Here is a 20,109-nt window from a genome sequence, read left to right as displayed (position 1 = left end):
GGTCTTCTTCGCGCGCGGCAACTGCCATTAATGAAATCATGAAATACAACCAAATCTATTCATGTCTAACTAAACAAATTTAATAGATTTGCGGGGTCACTGGTGCCTCTAGCTCCAAGAAGTGGTCCGCGTCCAAAATTAGTATACAAACTTTCGATTTATATTCTGTATAAAGTCAAGGTCGAAATGGCATCTAAGTTAAGGACATGGACGATAGCAAATGTGATGAAAACCTTTGAATAATTTTTAGAAGATGATTATATTCAAAACAACATAGTTTGCTTTGCTTTTCTTTGTTTTATACATTTCAATCAAAATATTGTGGTCAAATTGCAATCCCATTTAATCTCAATATCACACTGATGTTCTAAGTTCAACTTATTACGCGCTACCAGTCCTACTTTAATGGAGAATCAACAAGATGCTGATAGCAATTTCTTTAGCATTGATTATTCCGTTAACAATTATTTTAGCTCTTGTAACTCAGTTACAACAATTTATTGATGGGGGTAAGACACCGGTAATTCAGTTTTATGCTAGGTTTCTTTTCCTGGATATTTTTTCGTAAGCCCTACTGACTTGATACTGACAATCTCGACCCTCTTCACTCTTCGACTTAGTGTTGTTAATACAGTCAAGTAACCTAATTTCGTGCTAACCTATTTTTCGTGCATCTCCGAAAATGATTAATAATTGACATGTGCGACCTCGCGTGACCTCCGCATTTGCTTGTTTTGATAAACATGAGTTATCTCTACAATATCAGCTAGTAGAATGAACCCAGTAGTTTCAAGCAAGGTAAAATGTATTAACGTATACTTTGACAAATACAAAATGGCGGATATCAGTTATTACCAAATGTCACAATTTTTATATCGGCCGAATTTCCTCATAAACCTAAGCTGTAATTGGAATTCCAAATGTCGTCTGCTAGAATGTAGTCCAATGAAGAAATCATGTGATAAAACTGCAGATTCTGTGTCAGCGGAAAAATTCTATGGAACACAATGTGGGCCGTATTCTTATGTTATTTCAATGACTTTTAGCAATAAATCACGCGTATCTCCTACGTTGCATTACTCTTAAGTTTTACTTATCTTATTTTGTCAGTCACTTTTTTTTTTTTAAATCATTGTTCTTTGAAGGAATTGTCATTAGTTATAATGAAATATTATTAAAGATTAATACTGAGAGAAGTTAATTATACCACTGGGTATGCATACAACCTTTTTTTTCTCAACTTATTTATAGATCAAACATTGTACACGAAAATAGGTGACGCATTTAGAAGCATTTAGAAGCCATCGTCAAGTTGAAATGAAATATGGGTCAAGGTGAAGGATTCATAAAGAAAATCGAAACAAACCAATTTTTATTTTTATGTAAAATATCTGAGGAAACTTCTAAAACATAAAAAAAAAAAAATAGCTTTTTTAAATTTTGACAAAATTCGATGTTGAATCCTTATATGTACGAATATAGGTTACACCACTGTAATTAGAACACACACAGACCACATCAGGCCCGTAGCTAGCCCAGGGTCTCAGGAGCATCAATCCATTCCCCCTGGCCCTCCTCTAGCTATGGGCCTGGACCACATTATTTATATGCAGAGTTATTGTTTTCGTGGTATCTGATTTAACAGTATATAGGCCATAGAACTGTATACTGTTTAAAGCCCCGCAGCTGCAGAGATGCAGAATGTCCTCAGTTAAGAGGGCTTATAATTTATGTTTCTACACCAGCTGACATCTGGCCAAATATCACAGGCTATATTATAGGGTACTCTATATTTCAGACTATACAGCTCCAGCCCCATGGAGATGGTTAATCGCTGGTATAGCACCAATATTTATTGCTGCCTGGGGACTCAAGAAAAAAAGTTTATGTAAATCAGGAGCATTAGCAGGTTTAGACATTGTTTTATTTTGTTTTTGAGAAGATATCACTGGCTCAGGAGCAGACTAATCTAGTTCTTAACAATTTTAAGGTCTACAGAAAAGGTTTTCTGACTTTTCTAAGAGATGTAAGTGAACCCGATATCTTAACACTTGTTAATGGTAACTGGTTTCATTTCAACCCTTATAACTACACACTTATATGATATGATTATAATTTTAACCAAAGAACATTAACATACTGATATTCTTTATCGTTGTAGGTCTAGTGGTTGGATTTATCCTGACTCTAGCTAATCTCTGTTTCTTCTCAACATTGATTACATTTTTTATTACTGCCTCAAAACTTACTAAATTTAGAGCTCATAGAAAACGCAAAATAGAAGCAGAATTTGCAGAAGGTAAGAAATGTAACAATTCAAGGGAGGCAATTGACAATAAAAATGTACAGATCTCATGTTAAGCCTATGTGTTGACTTGTGTTTTATATAAAATGTACCGACGACTACTGGTTTGCAAATAGAGTTATGTTTACACTATTTTAATTTTATGAGGAAAGTGAACAAAGATAGAACACAGACTCAAATTCTTTCAAATTCGAAATGGCAGACAAAGCTGTCTTTAGTATTTAATATTGAAAGGTCATCTTTGTATTTTAGGTGGTCAAAGAAATTGGGTGCAGGTATTGTGTAATGGGGGTATATCTGCACAGTTAGCTCTACTCTATATATTAGAAACAGGCTGTTCAGAAACACCAATAAACTTTTCTAAACATTATACCTCATCATGGTTATCTATAGCAGTCTTAACATCTTTAGCGTGCAGCTGTGGTGACACTTTTGCCTCTGAAGTGGGTTCTGTCATGGGATCACATAATCCATGGTTGATTATGTCCTTGCGTCGTGTTCCAATAGGTATGTAGGACACTCTGACACTTCCTAGCAAAGTCTTTACCGTTAACTGATGTAAGGAAGAGATTTAAAGATGTAAAGAAAGCTGATTTGATTTGTGTTACTGAAGTTTGTTGGCTAGCTTAGACATTCCTTAATCTCATTAAATAATTATTTCTATTGCAGGCACAAATGGTGGTGTAAGCCTTGCCGGAACTGTGTGTAGTCTTTTAGGTGGATTTATTGTGGGTGTGGCTTATTATTTTACATTAATACTGACAGTTAGTGATTTAACTCTTTTGGACAGCCCACCTCAGTGGCCAATCATATTGATGGGAACAATTGGAGGCGGTCTAGGATCTCTGATTGATTCAATTCTTGGTTCCACATTTCAGTACTCAGGTAGGTCAAGAAGTCAACCAGCTTTGTACATTTCATACATGACATTTGTTGACATTAAGTATTAAAATGTAAGTGTTGGTTTGTACAGGTGTTTAGTCTATTATTACTAGCATAGTATAAATTAATAGATAAATAACTATCACCATTAGTCCAATATGGTGCAGCCAAGTTGACTATAAAACTACCTTTATTAGTCGACTATGGTGCAGACAAGTTGACTAGAAATTACCTTTATTAGTCGACTATGGTGCAGACAAGTTGACTATAAAACTATCCTCATTAGTCCAATATGGTGGAGACAAGTTGACTATAAAACTGTCTTCATTAGTCCAATATGGTGGAGACAAATTGACTATAAAATTGTCTTCATTAGCCCAATATGGTGGAGACAAGTTGACTATAAAACTGTCTTCATTAGTCCAATATGGTGGAGACAAGTTGACTATAAAACTGTCTTCATTAGTCCAATATGGTGGAGACAAGTTGACTATAAAACTATCCTCATTAGTCCAATATGGTGGAGACAAGTTGACTATAAAACTGTCTTCATTAGTCCAATATGGTGGAGACAAGTTGACTATAAAACTATCCTCATTAGTCCAATACGGTGGAGACAAGTTGACTATAAAACTGTCTTCATTAGTCCAATACGGTGCAGACATGTTGACTATAAAACTGTCTTCATTGGTCCAATATGGTGCAGACCAGTTGACTATAAAACTGTCTTCATTAGTTCAATGTGGTGCAGACAAGTTGACTATAAAACTGTCTTCATTAGTCCAATATGGTGCGGCCAAGTTGACTATAAAACTGTCTTCATTAGTCCAATATGGTGCAGACAAGTTGACTATAAAACTGTCTTCATTAGTTCAATATGGTGCGGCCAAGTTGACTATAAAACTACCTTTATTAGTCCACTATAGTGAAGAAAAGTTGACTAGAAATTACCTTTATTAGTCAACTATGGTGCAGAAAAGTTGAGTATAAAACTATCCTCTTTAGTCCAATATGGTGCAGACAAGTTGACTTTAAAACTATTTTTTACATTAATAAGATAATTTTACTTCAGGTTATCATACAGAATTAAAAATGGTGGTTGAAAAAGCTGGTGGTAACGTAGATCATATAACTGGGTGGTCTATATTAGATAATCATAGTGTTAATTTACTGTCGTCTCTATTTACTAGTATTATATCACCTTATATTGCTATTTATACTTATACTTCTTTACAGTATTTATGACCAAAATTTAATCAATAAAATTTACATACAATTCTCTTTGTCAATTTGGTCTCACTTTGAACAGCTGAGCGTAGCACATCTTTTGACATATTTGAACCAGCCATATGATAGCCCTTTTTCTTATCCAGATATTTTTTATGAATAGCCAATATTAGTTAGTAACGTCAATCTGAGAAACAAATGAAATTGTACACTTTCATGATAAATTTTGCCATATTAGGCAACTCTCGGCGGTCAATATATACCTTCGGTGAAAAAACTGGATCCATTGTATCTAATTTTGAAATATTATTTTATTTATTATTTGAGATCGATCTAGAGTCTACAACCGGAGCGTTTTCCGATTTTTTTTTTATGAAAATTAGAACCAAAATTTTTCTTTTAAATAGTTACTTTTAAATACGTTTTGCTTAAAGGGAAGGAATTCTGTGCAGTTTTATTTGACCACTGAGGCTACTTCTAATCCCCACAAAACAGATCCTAGTTTTTATACGCCCACATGAAATGGGGGACATATATTGCCGTCACCCATGTCCCTCCACAATTGCTCGTAAACATTCAACAAGACACAATTCTTGGCGGATTTTGACAAAACTTGGTGTGAGTGTTCGTAATCAGCCAAGGTTGAACCCTACTGAAAATCAGAAGAATCGAAACAGAGGATTAAACTTGGCAAGAGTGTTTGTGATCACCCGACGATAAAGCCTATTGAAAATCAGAAAAATCGAATAATATTTAGTATGAGTTATTGCCCTTGTTCTTGAAAACGCTTTCAATTTTTATCTCGTTAACACTCAAGAAGGCACAATTCTTGACGAATTTTGACGAAACTTGGCGTGAGTGTTTAAGTGTGAACCCTATCGAATTAGAAATTAGAAAAATCAAACAATATTTAGTATAAGTTATTGCCCATATTCTTGAGAACGCTTTCAAATTTAACTCTTAAGTTTGACAAAAGTTTGAATAAAAGCAGATTTCGGTCATTGTACCTCTAAATAGAAAATAATATACCCTCTGATTCGGCTTCTATACCCTGCCAGCTCAGCACCGTTATCCGATACTCTCAGAATGCTTCTTCCTTCTCACGACCTTACACTTTCTTTTTCCACTAATACCTTCTTACACTGCACTGTAAACCCCTGTCTAGCTTTTATGTCTTCCTACCCATTTCTAATAGTAATTTTTCTCCTATAGCGTCAGTTACACCTTCTCTCTCCACTTCGCCCTGTTCATTACATCGCTCTGTCTTTTACATCCCTCTGTCTGTCTCCTAACTTCCTCTATCTGTCTCTTACTGCCCTCTGCCTGTCGCCCCCACCCTCATCTTAAGACTCTAGTATAATTTTCTCCACTTCCCTCCGTCTACTTCGCACCTTATCTTGCTCAGTACTTCATCGCCTGCCCCGTGGTGTATCTCTGTCTCCTTTTATATTTCCTTCCTCAATACTTCCCTTCTCCCTGCGCCAACTTAGTTTAGTTGCTTTCTGTACGTAAAGGTTCAATTGTATGCGTATCAAAATTTTCATGGCGTTCAGCGAATGCAAATTGTCAAAATATTATTCAACGCTCTATAAATCGTTATGGAACTATGGACCTCTTACTCTAGAGAATATTTTGGATTGCTATAGAATTTTTCTGGAAAGCGATCAAAATTTAAATTGATTAGCTAAAACTATAATTTGGCGTGACAAATTGCTTATAAAATGTTCAAGCTAAATTGATCCCTGCTTTCTATATGGAGGTATAACGTTGCCAAATTATTTTCCATTGTGTTGCAGCTTTAAAATACGACATATTATGTCGTCATTTGTCAATGCTGTAAAGTAAAATTTTCGATTTGTTAAAATGCAAAATGTATAAGTATTCTCCAAAATCCAATGAAATGCTACACGAATGCAGATAACATTTAATACTTTGCATTATACACTTTGCTTTATCAATCCTTGCATGATAGACTTTACATAATCGAACATATACCTTACATGGAATGATGACGTATTCATTTGCATACGTAAATAGACGGTGGAAATGTAGGGAAATTACGATCAAGGTCGGAAATAACGAAAATAATGTCAATATTACCACGAGTGTCTTCAAATCCCAACTTTCACGGCGCACGCACGGGAAAACTTTTAAAATGGATGCAAGGCTTGATAATGCAAAGTGTATAATGCAAAGTGTAAAATGTAATCTGCATTCGGGTGCATTTCATTGGATTTGAAGAATACTTATACATTTTGCATTTAACAAATCGACAATGGACTTATCGTACATTTCAAAGCTATATCTCTGTTCAACTGTCGAAGCTTTAGCTTCATGTAATTGGTAAATCACAATATTGTTAAAATGAGTTTTATTAACCTAATCAAACTACAATATTTTCCAAAAAGTTGTACTTTAATCGGTGTAAATTTTAATAAGTTAAAAAACCTCGCCTTTAGACTAAGGAAATAGACTTCAATAAAATATATATCATATGAACTGTTCACTGATTCTGAAACACAAATCGATGTCTTTCTGGATTTTTAGTTTTAAATTGGTGCAGAATGTTTTAGTCTGTTGACATTCCATCGAAAGTTTAGGTCACAAGTACAAATCCGGGCTCGTTATTAATCTGAAAGAGACGACAGTCGTGAAATTATATACATTTTACAAACCGTGTCGTTGTCTCTTTGTGCGTTTCGAAATTGAATTTCCGAATTTTTTAATTCTTCTTCGACTTTCGTTTAAATTATTTCAATTATTGCTTTGGACTCTTTATTGTTGATCATTGGCCATGGTAACATACATTACAATTTTTCTTTTGACATGATATATACTAGAAACTTACCTTTACTGGTCTTCTAGTTTTGCCAATATTTTTTGCTTTTCTCTCAATAATTTTTGTCTCAATAAACATCGTCTCGTCTCTTCCAATCGCCATAGAAATCGTTTTAATAATTGTTGATCAATGACATATTGATTGGCCTCAGCTTGTCTTAGAAATAAATAAATAAATAAATAACATACATTATAATTCTTTGTTGCAATATGTTTGACTACAGTCATATCTAGCCCGGGTTTCACTTTTACAAATGATGATGATAAAATAATTGGTTCTTTGTTTGCCTTCATCAATACGCCAGTCGCATTGTAAGATCACAACTTGATTGAAAGAAAATATTGTCAGATCTTGGAATAAATGAAAATAAACGAATCGAAATATTACGAGTAGTATTTAAAAACAAATTATGTAGAGAGCCCATGGAAATGTAATAAGAAATATAATTTTTAAATGGATGTTTTATCTGCCTGCATTTCAAAATTAAAGAATAAAGACTCGAAGATGTATAAGCCTACTCAGTTATATTAAACAACATGTTATGTGCATGTTATCACTAAATCTGTTTTTTGATAAACTGTCTAAGGTTATTAAGAACATTCCTGATTTATTTTTTGTCATACACTTTATATATATATATTTCTGCATCCAAGTGCAATCCTATAAAATCTTGTTTAATTTTAGCCTGATTACAAAAAAAAATCGAAATAAGATTATGGTTGCTTCTTTTGTATGGTCGTGCTCAATGTGAAAAAATGGTTATCATTTTTGATGATGGTAATAAAAATGATGATACAAAGGAGGGTTGGTCCTCATGCATTTATAGCAGGTTGAAATTTTAACTAAATTTGGTTTAGTTAATTGACTTAGTCCTCGTAATAATACGTTTTAATTCTAGACTGTAAACTTGTCTTGTAGTCACGATGCAGAAGAAATGCATGACTTGACGTGTGTATATTTAGATTATAATATATCTATACAAATGATTCATATTTAGCTACAATAAGGCATGAGGTTGGTATAAATGCGACAGAAACTAAACAGTTAAAGTTTCCTTATCAGTGGATAATAATAATAATAATGATAATAATAAGTTATAATAATCTTTTCGTATCAAGCTCCATAATAACAATCATAATACCAACAATAATAGCATTTTCATATCAATTTCCCTTGTTTTCATAAGTTTCTTTACTTTTGAAAAGCTATAAAAATTCAAAATCGAGCGTGACATTCTCCATAATTCTTAAATTCCTTTTTTATTACCGAAGTTTCCTCAATAAATATTTTTTTTATGTATATAAATGTCTATCACAATCTCATTTTGCTGAGAAATAATATTTTAATGTGGGTAAGTGAGAGATAATGTAACCAACTTGAACTTTTCGAAGCTTGAATAAAATCAAACAATATGAAATATTAAATATATACGATATGTGTACCTTAAATGCACTTTTATAAAATTGACTATATAATGACAAAAAATGTCACGTTCTTATCAAAACAACATTATTGTAGGATTAGCGTAAACATTTTTCTTTTCAAAAACTAGCACTGGATTATCATATTAAAAAAAAATATATATTCACCTTTTCCCATTGCAACAAATACCTCCAACTGTAAAACAACATTACTTATGTTTTAAAATACATAACAATCTGAGGAAATGGAGTTGATTGTAAATAGATAGCTGTACAATCGGTAGGTAGCCGAAAAGATCAAGGGTCGAATCATAATTCAATGGGTCCACATATTAAAACAATGTAATGTACAATAATCACGTACTTATCAAGTACAGATCGTTTACATATTTGTCAAAAGTCACTTAGTAGACGTATATTACTTACATATAATAGCCAATAGCCATCAACAAGCTACATAATTTCACGAAATATAATGAGTATTATGATCACACACCAAGCTAGAACCATGCATTCCGACCTTTTAAACCCCTCTAGACCAAAATCGTTCTACTTTCCCTTTCACGGGTCAACAAAATTGTTATTCTATAACATTGTCTAGAGGCTTCTGTAAGAGTACCTTTTGGGTAGTTCGTCGGCATTCCAGGTAGAACAATAGCCTAGTGTAACTCTCATTTGTAGCCTGAGAGCTTCAAAATGTAAAAACCGGATTTATTATGTTCCATGTTCAATTTTTTATTATCATTGAACCATGATTTGACTTTTAAAATGATAACAATTATGATCTTTTTAAATCTGTTTCTTTGGAAGCAAATAGTTTGCAACATAGAATGGCTCATTAGAATATCATTTTGATTAACTTACCTATAACCCTTCTTTCATGGTGGTTTGGTGGGTGACTTTTTTTTCCTCGAACGTGATCAAATACTTTCCTCAAGCCTTTTATCCTCATCATTGTGTGTTTAGCGAAAGCATTGTTGAATAAATCTGTTAATTGTGAAGGCATGTATGGTGAAACTGGTTTTTGTCGAGCAAGATTCGTTAACGCTAATGCCTCCATATTTTCTGTGTTTTCTTCTAGGATTTTTTCAGTAATGTCTAAAAATAAAATCATAATTTGTGTGGAAATCAGTAGCACAAATCTTCCCAAACTACTGAAGTAAATAAAAGGCGCAAATACTAGCAGTACTGGGTTGATGTTAAATAGAATTGTAGGCATGAAAATAAGATGAAAAATTCAACGATGACCTACATAAACGACATAAATGATTGCAAATGTTGACACTGTTTTTAATCCTGTTTATTCTTTAGATTATTAATGTCTGCTATTCAGATTGATACTTAATTTTCTGGGGCAAATAATGCTTTTATTTACTTTATTTCACATATTGGTGAGTCAGTAAATCCCCTGTCATGCTCTTTTTCCATTTAGGTCTATAGTTTGGGAGAGAGTTTCTTGGTGTAAAGAGCTCATCTTGAAATACTTGCAACTGACTATACTTGCAACTGACTATACTTGCAACTGCAATGAACGGCATTGTCGTATATTCCGACACCTTAGCGCGGCGACATTTAGTTTTACTCGAAAGTAGAATTGAGCGATTGTGGTTTTCAGTTTTCGGAGCGTGTATACTCAATTTTCCGCCAGGTGCAAGCAGTTCAATGTCCAGTTGTTGGCAGTTGAAAATATATCAGCAAGTTCGATCATGAAGACCCAAAACCATACATTTAAGGAGTCAACTGACTATACTCTGCTTTAAGACTAGAATATAGATTTAGTAAACTGGTGCATACTCCCAATTCAAGAATTATGTCAATATCAGTACAGTAGCCATCCTAATTTTTATGTCATGAGGCATCCATCTGAACAAGTTAAAAAAACACGCCCGGCTTACCTATTGATCTAGCAATAACCATGGGAGCCAACCATACTAAGGCTATTGTTAAAAACTGTACAATTTCTGCCTTAGGCAACATCTACAAATAGACAAGATCAACAAAATTTAATTTTTCTTCAAAAATGTAAAAGGTTTCTAATCCGACCATTCACAATCGAAATATTGTGTTACTACTCGATAACATGACAGACGCAGTTAGTATGAGATAGGGAACGACACACAGTTTCATATGACTAAATTATTCATGTGCAAAGATTTCCAAAGACGTAAAAGTAGCCATTTTGCTACATGTGTTTTCTCTTCAGTTTTCAAACTAACATTGTTCAAAAAGTCCCAAAGGAAAATATGAGTAATTGCACTGCACATTATGTGACTTGACTCCATGGATCAGGTGTCAAATGTATCACCATAACATATATAAAAAATACATCTCTGATCCATAATCAGGTTCTATTCGCCAATACATACAAATAATGAATAGAACTATTGTATAGTGAATAACTATATTTCAGGTTGTTCAAGGCAATGTTCCTTGACAGGATTTAGTATTTTCTATTTTTATGATTTGCAACAATATTATTTCGTATGTCCTTGAAGTTTCACAATATAGTTATTCAAATCACAAAAAACATAAATAAGGCTTTCCTTACCTTGCATACGCACGCCGAGCTGGAATTTGCAGATTTAAAAGCCAAATTAAAAAGTCTTCCAAAGTTTTTATGGTGTTGTCAATAATCAGGACCAATGATACGACCTGCTTGCCACACCCTGTTCCAAAGATAATATTTTTTTAATAATAACAACAAACAATACGATGCAAAATATACGATGCAGAATGCTTTTGTTCCCTGCAAAAACTTTAAAATCCGATTGACATACATTCGCAAATACTAGCCCAAGATTTACCCAAATTTGGCATCTAAGACTTTCCACTGATATTTTTATGTATGCTTTTCAGTCAATATCACAATAAAAATCAAGTACGTACATTGTGTACGTATATGTGATATAAGGATTGAAAGTGTTTAATGTTAATCTAATAAAACTTGGCGCCAGATTAAGCTTGATTTCATTATATACCATCTAACTCACGCTAAGTCACAACCTCAGCACAATGAATCATTTAATAAGATCTAGATTAAAATATGACCAAAATTGATTAATTACGTTAATTTTTAGAATTTTAAATTTCTAAATGGCGCATTGTATTATGAAGATTGAATTATATTCCGAAAATTCAAGGATACCCAGTGCTGCATTATAAGTCACTTTTTTTTACTGGAGGACTGAAAGTTATATATTCTACTGGGTAAGTTAAAATAGGAAATACAAAAAAAAAATATCCTAATGAGTAAGTCAAAGTTATATATCCTACTGGGATAGTGAAAATAGGAAAGTTTAATAACCCACTGGGATTGTCAACATAGGAAAGTTAAATATACACTAGGATAGTGAAAATAGAAAAGTTATATATCTCACTGGGATAGTAAAAATAGGAAAGTTTAATAACCCACTGGGATAGTGAAAATAGGAAAGTTAAATATCCCACTGAGTTTGTGAAAATAGGAAAGTTTAATAACCCATGGGGGCTGTCTAGATAAATATCCTATTAGGTTAGCGAAAAAAGGAAAGTTAAATATCTTACTGGGTTGGTCGATATAGAAAAAGTTAAATACCCCACTGGGTTATTGAAAAAAGGAGTGCTAGATATCCTACTAGGTTGGTCGATATTGAAAAAGTTAAATATCCCTCTGGGATAGTGAAAATAGGTAATTAAAATATCTCACAGGGGTTGTCAAAATAGGAAAGTTACATTTCCCACTGGGTTAATGAAAAAGGGAAAGTTAGATATCCTATTAGGTTTGTCGATATAGAAAAGTTAAATATCCCACTGGGATAGTGAAAAAAGAGAAGTTAAATATTTCACAGGGGTTGTCAAAATAGAAAAGTTATATATTCTAATAGGATAGTAAAATAGAAAAATTTAAATAACCTGCTGAGTTAGTGAAAATAGTAACCCCCAGGAGTTATCAAAATAGGAAAATTAAATATCATGCTGGGTTAGTAAAAATAAAAGTTATATACTCGACTAGGTTAGTAATAATAGGATATTGAAAAAGCTAAATATCTCACTGGGATAGTGAAAATAGGAAAGTTAAATATCCCACTGGGATAGTTAAAATAGGAAAGTTAAATATTCCACTGGGATAGTTAAAATAGGAAAGTTAAATATTTCACTGGGATAGTTAAAATAGGAAAGTTAAATATCTCACTGGGATAGTGAAAATAGGAAAGTTAAATATTTCACTGGGATAGTGAAAATAGGAAAGTTAAATATCTCACTAGGATAGTGAAAATAGGAAAGTTAAATATCCCACTGGGATAGTTAAAATAGGAAAGTTAAATATCCTACTGGGATAGTTAAAATAGGAAAGTTAAATATCCTACTGGGATAGGTAAATAGGTTCATACTCCAAATCAAGAATGAGTTTATATTTTTGGTCATTGTGAGACAGGACATGTTAAGAATAACCTAATGTAGTCTAAAAACAGAACTTCATTTAAATTAATCGAGAGAAATAACCGTGTCTATTGCCATAAATCTAATATTTGATGCCCGATAAAAAAACGTCATCCGTAAGGTCATAGGTTGGTATTGTTAATTAAATTTGATAAAAACAATTCCGACTGATATTTGTCACTTTAAATGGTGAAATTTGTTTTAATTTAACGATGCATTCCAGACTTTGGTTTGATTACGTTCGACATCAGAATACCAATTCAAATGAAAATTTATCCATTTCAATCTGAACTCTCTCGTACCTTTTAATGCGAAATATAATTTCGTATATTTCGTATATTTACATATATTTTTAGAACCAAAGCAGACCTGGCACTCATGAAAGTATTTACTATGGTAATTTTGACTAAGCATAAAGAGAATTGTTATGCAGACGAATTGAATAAAACAAAATCTATTTATTAATATTAAATAGAAAATGTTAATATTATTGTCTCCTTTCAGAATTCAGATGTAACTTATAAACATACGTGTATAATTTAAAAAAAATCTTTTTCTAACAAATTATTTTTGTGTAAAACTGACTCTAAAATAAGAATGTTCAATAGATAACAATGAGTAAGGTAACAAGTACTTCTGATTGTCATTAGAAACTATAAAGTACTTCCTGATTTTGTCTTTTTTATTTCATTTTCATCAACATTTAACTTTATCTCACAGCCTTATACAGACTTAAGGAAAATGATCCTGTAATGCTAAAATGTATACTAGCTAACGTCAGTTGAACGGGTTATGGTTATAGAATGTTATTCAACTTGACTGTAGGCAAATTCGGCGCCATATCCAAGTCATAAATACATAAAAATTATTCAAAGAACAAGGGCAATAACTCAGTCTTTACGTCGTGTTACCTATTATGAATTCTGCTAAGTTTCGTCAATTTCAAAATCCCATATACGGTTAAAAAGCAGCACCCTTTTTGAAGAACAAGAGCAATAACTCACGTTGATTATTTTCTGGATTTGTTGATGCCTTAGTTAAACTAGTTTTAACAAGTTTTTCGTAATCCGCCAAGAACTGCGACTTTTATAGTATTTTCCTATAACAGTTGATGGGTTGACATAAGTGATGAAAACAGACTCTTCAAATTGTGTAAAAATTGAAAAAGTAGTATTCTGAAATAAAATAAAAATTGCCCTTGAACGCCTCAGGTTCTAAACTAGAATATTAATTTTGTATGAATGCAGAAAAAAATCCGATGTAGATCGATAGTACTTGCCCCTAACCGCCTACCTATAATGGCAATACGACCCAACAAAAGAATGTGTAGAAAGAATCTGTTAAATTGCAGATTATAAAGGCTTTAGACCGATAAAAACCCATTAAAGATACATTAAGAGTATAAGTAGGCATAATGTATTTATTTTCACTGGATTTTTGTCCCTTTTAAGCGAAAAATATCAAAGTTTTCCAGGAATAATATGGCCAGAATGAAAGTTCCATGTTCAATGATTTTTTAAGAGCATTAGTTTAATATTCAAAAAGATAAGCTAAGCTTCTTACAGAAACTTAATCCTGCTTAAAATTTTCTATATTTTAGAGTAAACAGGCCATCTCAATTCTGATGGCATCAATTAACAAATAAATACACACTATAAGCTTAAATTTGAAAAGATTTTCTCCTGTACAGTCAATTATCAAAAGAACCCTGTCTTTATTTTTTTTAATAGTGACAGCGTACAGGATATATTTTGAAATATTATAATATCGCACAATATTCAGAAACATTCGGAAAAAATGGGCCATAGGCCCCTCCCCAAGGCCTGTGAAGGTCTGTCACAAAGGTCTGCTCAAAATTGATCTCAAGCCACTTGAAATAAGTTGGCGTCTGGGGCCTCTGCACAACTCCCCCCCCCCACCCCCCACCCCCAAGGCTTTTTCTCCATGAATATTCAGCAATATCTATTAGTTTTTTAGAAAATCGAAATAAAACCCCTTGGATTATTCTATTATCGTTCAGCCGTGTGGGAATAAACTCAAATTAGAATCCATTGCAAGGCTTCAATTACCGTTATAAATAACACTATTGCGCTACATAGTAGCTTGCTGAAACTGTACGATTACTTGGAAAGTATGTATGATTTGATAACACATTTACTTCCTACGGGAGCTTACTGAAGTTGTACGATAACTGGAACTTATGGTTCTAAAAGCCCATGTGATGACAAAATTGGTCAATTAAGGATGTTTATGACATAGTGAAAGTGGGCATATTCACAAATACATTATATTTATTCATTTAAAATCAACCATGGGAAAATTGATTCAGCGCTTCTCAGATTTATCATTTCAATAAAAACTTTATGAATTCTGAGGAAAGCTTATGATCTGTACCCCACTAGTCACTCTAGGTGGTTTATGAATGATAGTTGATGTGTTCTCAGCAATTGAGCAATGTAAAACCTTAAATTCTGGATCAAGTATGAGGTTTACCTACTTACAATTAGATCCTCTACCCATAAAATTTAATTAAATACGAGATCAACACTTACAAATATTCTCTAATCAATAAATTAATTTCTTGTCCACCTCATGTATGTCGTGCGGTAATACGTTCGTCCCTCCTGAAGCCTTTGTATCAATTAGTTCCCGCCACAGATATTTTAGTTTCCAAATACATTGTTTTAAAAAAAACCAAAAAGCTTACTTACGTGTTAAGATAAAGAACTGCCCATCTCCGATGTTTTTAATTTAACTGAAATATAATAATGTTTTTAAAAATATGGATAGATATCCACTCCGAGATGATCCGCTATCAGTAGATATCTCTTTAAACCTACACTGACAGTCTTCAAACAATGCGCGTTTTCCGAATTTTTTATTGGTTGAATTGTCAACTAAATTAGAGTTGGTCCCACATAATATATTTCATTTTTTTTCGATATTGGCTCTTACGAATTTGTCACTCCAAGCTGTCTCTTTAAGAAGCGTCTATGAAACTATTCTTTGCAATCAAATTGTTTATATATAAATTTTCTGTCTTGAAATCCTTTTGCGTACCGATCTCAATCCAAAGTGTGAACCGTGATGCTTCAAGACAGAACCAACCCCGAAACAATGCTTTATATATTTTACGTACAGGCACTGTCGCCTACGTCAAATTTAATCCATACCTTTTACATTAATATATCCAATCACCACACACAACCGTAAAATATTGACATCTGAGACCTTTTAAAAATACTTAAGTCAATATTTAAACAGATAGGCTTGTGACTGAATCTTCTTATAATCCCAGTCGGAATTTCAAAGCATTTTATTGATCGTGGAAACCCTAACATACCAAAGATTAGGACCTAGGGTTATTACAGATAGTTCTTGCTGTACATGATAAAACTATATAAAAGAAGTCAACTGCGATTCTATGATATCTGCTCTTGTATAGCAGGTAACCCGCGCGCACCAACCACTGGTCCTGACCAATCGCAAGCGTCTGACCAAAGTGCGACGATCTTTTTCGAAGGATTTTCAATATTAATGATGTTGATATATATATTATGTCAATAATCTTTAAAACCTAATACCACCTCGCCTTTATTTGATCTCAAATCTAAATACGACATATTTTAGGTAGATATTGTAATATTTACAGGGCCGTAGGAACCTCTGAGGCCATTTCGGACTGCATTTGCGTTGACGTGTAAGGCTGCGATTAAATTGTGTTCGTAAGCGTAGCCTACTCAAAGGGGATTTTCTGGAAATTTTCCACAGGATTAAACATATACAGATTTATTTACTTATACATACCCAGATTCTTAGCGCGGAGTACAACCGAAAACCCCGTCACCATGGGCTTTTATTGTAATTTTGCAATATATCGTGGATGACCCTCGTCCAAGAAAATAGAGAATAATATGAAGAAGATAACTTGAGATTAAATATTTAACATGAGATCAGTCTGCAGTTGACTGTTTTCTTAATCTAACAATTTTTAATTCATATGACACAACTCGTTCAGTAACAACGAAAAGTAATGAAATTAGTGGAGTTTTACGACTGCACTAATGAGGACGGGTAACGCCAAGCAGTGTTCAAAGTGTTTTAATTTTGCTAGGACAGTGGCATTAGGCTACTTCAATAACAACGAGACATTTAAAATATTATGAGCACCAGAGTGTGAAATTATTTGTTATTGGTGGTAAATAAACAAAATTATAGTGTAACATGTGGCGATTTATTTGGAATTGTACCATAATACGAACACTACCAAAAATAACCAAAACACATAATTCATGTCGACAGCTGGTAACAAAATGTTCTTGAGAAATCGTTGAATAAATTGGTTTATATCAAGTGCAAGTGCAATAAGGTTGACAATAGAGAGGATAAAGTTTAACTATACAGTTCTTAATGCCGTATGCTGCGGTCGAACTTTAGTCGTACTTTACTCAAAGTCGAGCTTAAGCCAGACTTTAGGTATGCTGCGCTCGATCTTTGATGTAAGTCATGCTTTACTCGAGCGTTTTATGGACAAAACTTAAGTAAAGTCAAAGATAGGGTGGTAGCAGATTTTAGCCATACTTTATATACGTTTGCGATTGAAATTGTGACAATGGAAGATTATTTCAATCAATTACACCATATTATAGATATTTACCATGTGGAAAGGAGATTTAAAGACCGCTCAAATCCAATGGAAGATCTAGACGAGAGTGAATTTACGAAACGCTTCAGATTTCCGAAGGATGGCGTTCTGCATTTTTTTCAAATTAGTTCAATCATCGATGTGACCAAACTGTACATATCCCACCATTACTACAGTTATTGGTATGTCTTCGTTGGTATGCTAGTGGCTCTTTCCAAATAAACGTGGGGGACATAATGGGCGTTCATCAATCCAGATTCTCCCGAAAAGTGAAATTGGTATCAAGGGCTATAGCTATTCATAGGCCCGAGGTAATTACGTTTCCAGATGAAAATGAAATAAAAACAATACAACGAGGTTTTTAGGACATTGCGCAGTTTTCGGGGATAATCGGAACAATTGGCTGTACACATGGAATCAGTGATGATTTCTGTGTTGGAACTGTATTTGTATCTGGACACGATGTTCCGCTGGAATTGAAAAATTCACTACCAATGCAGAAGGGGTTGTTTAAAGTAAGGTGTTACTTAACAGTTCGAATCGTGCAACTTATTTCGAAGACGTGGAATCAGTCTCGTAATTTATCTCCTTTCGAAATTTCCACAGCACTTGTCAATTCGAAGTGACATATTAATATCTACTTTTTATTGAAATTGGATTTGCGGATTTGAGAAGTTCAAATTATGTATAATCAGAGAACTGTATCCCTTTAACTAACCCGACATCCGTTGAGCCAAAGTGAAGCTATCTTGATGGAAATCTATATCGTTATCAAAATCATTCTGCAAAGGGTGTATTTGTGCCGCGGTATCATAGCACACACCTGATTTGAATTACTAGAATCCATTGTCTCCAGTATACCACCACCAGTTTTCTTTCTCTCTTTTTTCAATCGCTACAGATTTTTTTACCTTCATTTTCAAATTATTCCAGCATTTCTTTAACTGCTTGTGATCTCGTTTAAAGAAAGTGGGCCTCTATTTCTCTCCACGCCTTTTCCTTCCTTTGTATGGACCGAATATAATTTTGTTTCGACTCCAATACACCCTTAAACTCATCCACTACATCGATAAGGAATTACAGTAAGTAATTATCTGATATCTTGAACAATCAATCAAATCATGATTTGTAATGACCCTGATGCGTATTTATAGTAAAGAAACATGCCAAATTCTTGCTGTCCGTAAGTGTCCGATCAAAATTTTAGTAAAAAAATCACTTTTTCTATTAACAAATATATTCGAAATTAAATTATAATTCTTTGAGTTATCGTTGGTTTTTCGTACATAGACAGAGGTAGTTAAACTTAACAAAGATAAGTTTAAGTTGAAGCCATGCATACCGAAATGAATTAGTTACAAAGTCGAACTCAGGCGAAACTTTACAAAGTCTGACTTTACCCGAAGTCTGACTTAGAGTTAAGTTTGAGCGCAGCATACGGCCCTTACAGTTTTTTTTTATTTTGCTCATTGGAATAGGTAGGTCGAATATTCCACATACTAAGTCCAGCTTTCTGGATATTGAGTCGAATATTCCTGATATTTAGTTCAAATTTTCAAATGTTTCGACGAAGACTCCCAACCCCTCAGCTACACCAATCTTCCTAACCGGCGGATATTTTTTTATATAGAAAAACAAACCTTTTTGATATTAAAAAATCTAACTTATATCTATAATATGTTAAGCTTGGTAAGAATACCTAGAAGATATAGCAAGCGTCGTTTGAACACAGAGCTGATGGCGACATAGAAAGGTTCAATGTAAATTATTTAATAACATATTAGCCAATACATATTTTACGGAAAAAACAGATTTCAACAAGAATTAAATCAAATTAAAATATTATCAATATGATATAAGGAATAGTTGTGGATATATAACAAACATAATAAAAGGTTTGTAAAGGGTTTTATTGAAGGTAATAATATATAATAATGTAGGCTACAGTGCAAACTGAATCCGTTAACGTGAAAACAAAACCTATACCAGATCTCAAAACTGAAATACCATAAAGATTGAAATTATCGATTGGTGACTTTAAAATTATCTCCCTTATGAAAAGTGTGAAACTAGAATATTTATGAAGTAACCGATCGATCATTGGAATTTAGCTCATTATGACTTGATTATAAACTTGTGAGAAAGGCTATTTTTTTTACAGATATAAAAATTAGTCTTCCAATATGAATATATATGAATAAATGGAATAAAACTAGAACAATAGAAAGATATACAATTATTACACTAGTTCGTTAAAGTACCATATCATTGCTCTCACAGAACATTGCACACCCTTTGGTTTATCCAATGCCATTGTTACAACACATCCAACCACCTTGATCTAAAAATAAAAATAAAGGAAACTAAACAA

The 20,109-nt window shown here is 33.2% G+C and overlaps 2 protein-coding genes across 2 annotated transcripts; one reads left to right on the top strand and one right to left on the bottom strand.

Annotated features, from left to right (window-relative positions):
* Positions 1 to 1,812: 1,812 nt before the first annotated feature.
* LOTGIDRAFT_134535 (hypothetical protein) lies at positions 1,813 to 4,432 on the top strand (the record flags this gene model as incomplete). The annotated part of the gene is made up of 5 exons (XM_009068573.1): positions 1,813 to 1,909; positions 2,162 to 2,299; positions 2,558 to 2,812; positions 2,975 to 3,202; positions 4,272 to 4,432. Coding segments are annotated over 5 exons (879 nt in total), but the record flags the coding sequence as incomplete, so codon positions are not given.
* Positions 4,433 to 8,838: 4,406 nt separating this feature from the next.
* On the bottom strand, positions 8,839 to 18,585 carry LOTGIDRAFT_169937 (hypothetical protein; the record flags this gene model as incomplete). Its single annotated transcript, XM_009068572.1, has 4 exons — positions 8,839 to 8,870; positions 9,539 to 9,772; positions 10,570 to 10,651; positions 18,562 to 18,585. The coding sequence occupies 4 exons, from the start codon at positions 18,583 to 18,585 to the stop codon at positions 8,839 to 8,841; spliced, it is 372 nt and encodes a 123-aa protein (XP_009066820.1).
* Between the last annotated feature and the right edge of the window lie 1,524 nt (positions 18,586 to 20,109).

The sequence above is a fragment of the Lottia gigantea genome (assembly GCF_000327385.1).
Source record: "Lottia gigantea unplaced genomic scaffold LOTGIsca_91, whole genome shotgun sequence".
In the NCBI taxonomy this organism is placed as follows: Eukaryota; Metazoa; Mollusca; class Gastropoda; family Lottiidae; genus Lottia; species Lottia gigantea.
This window is presented reverse-complemented; position numbering and strand designations above follow the sequence as displayed.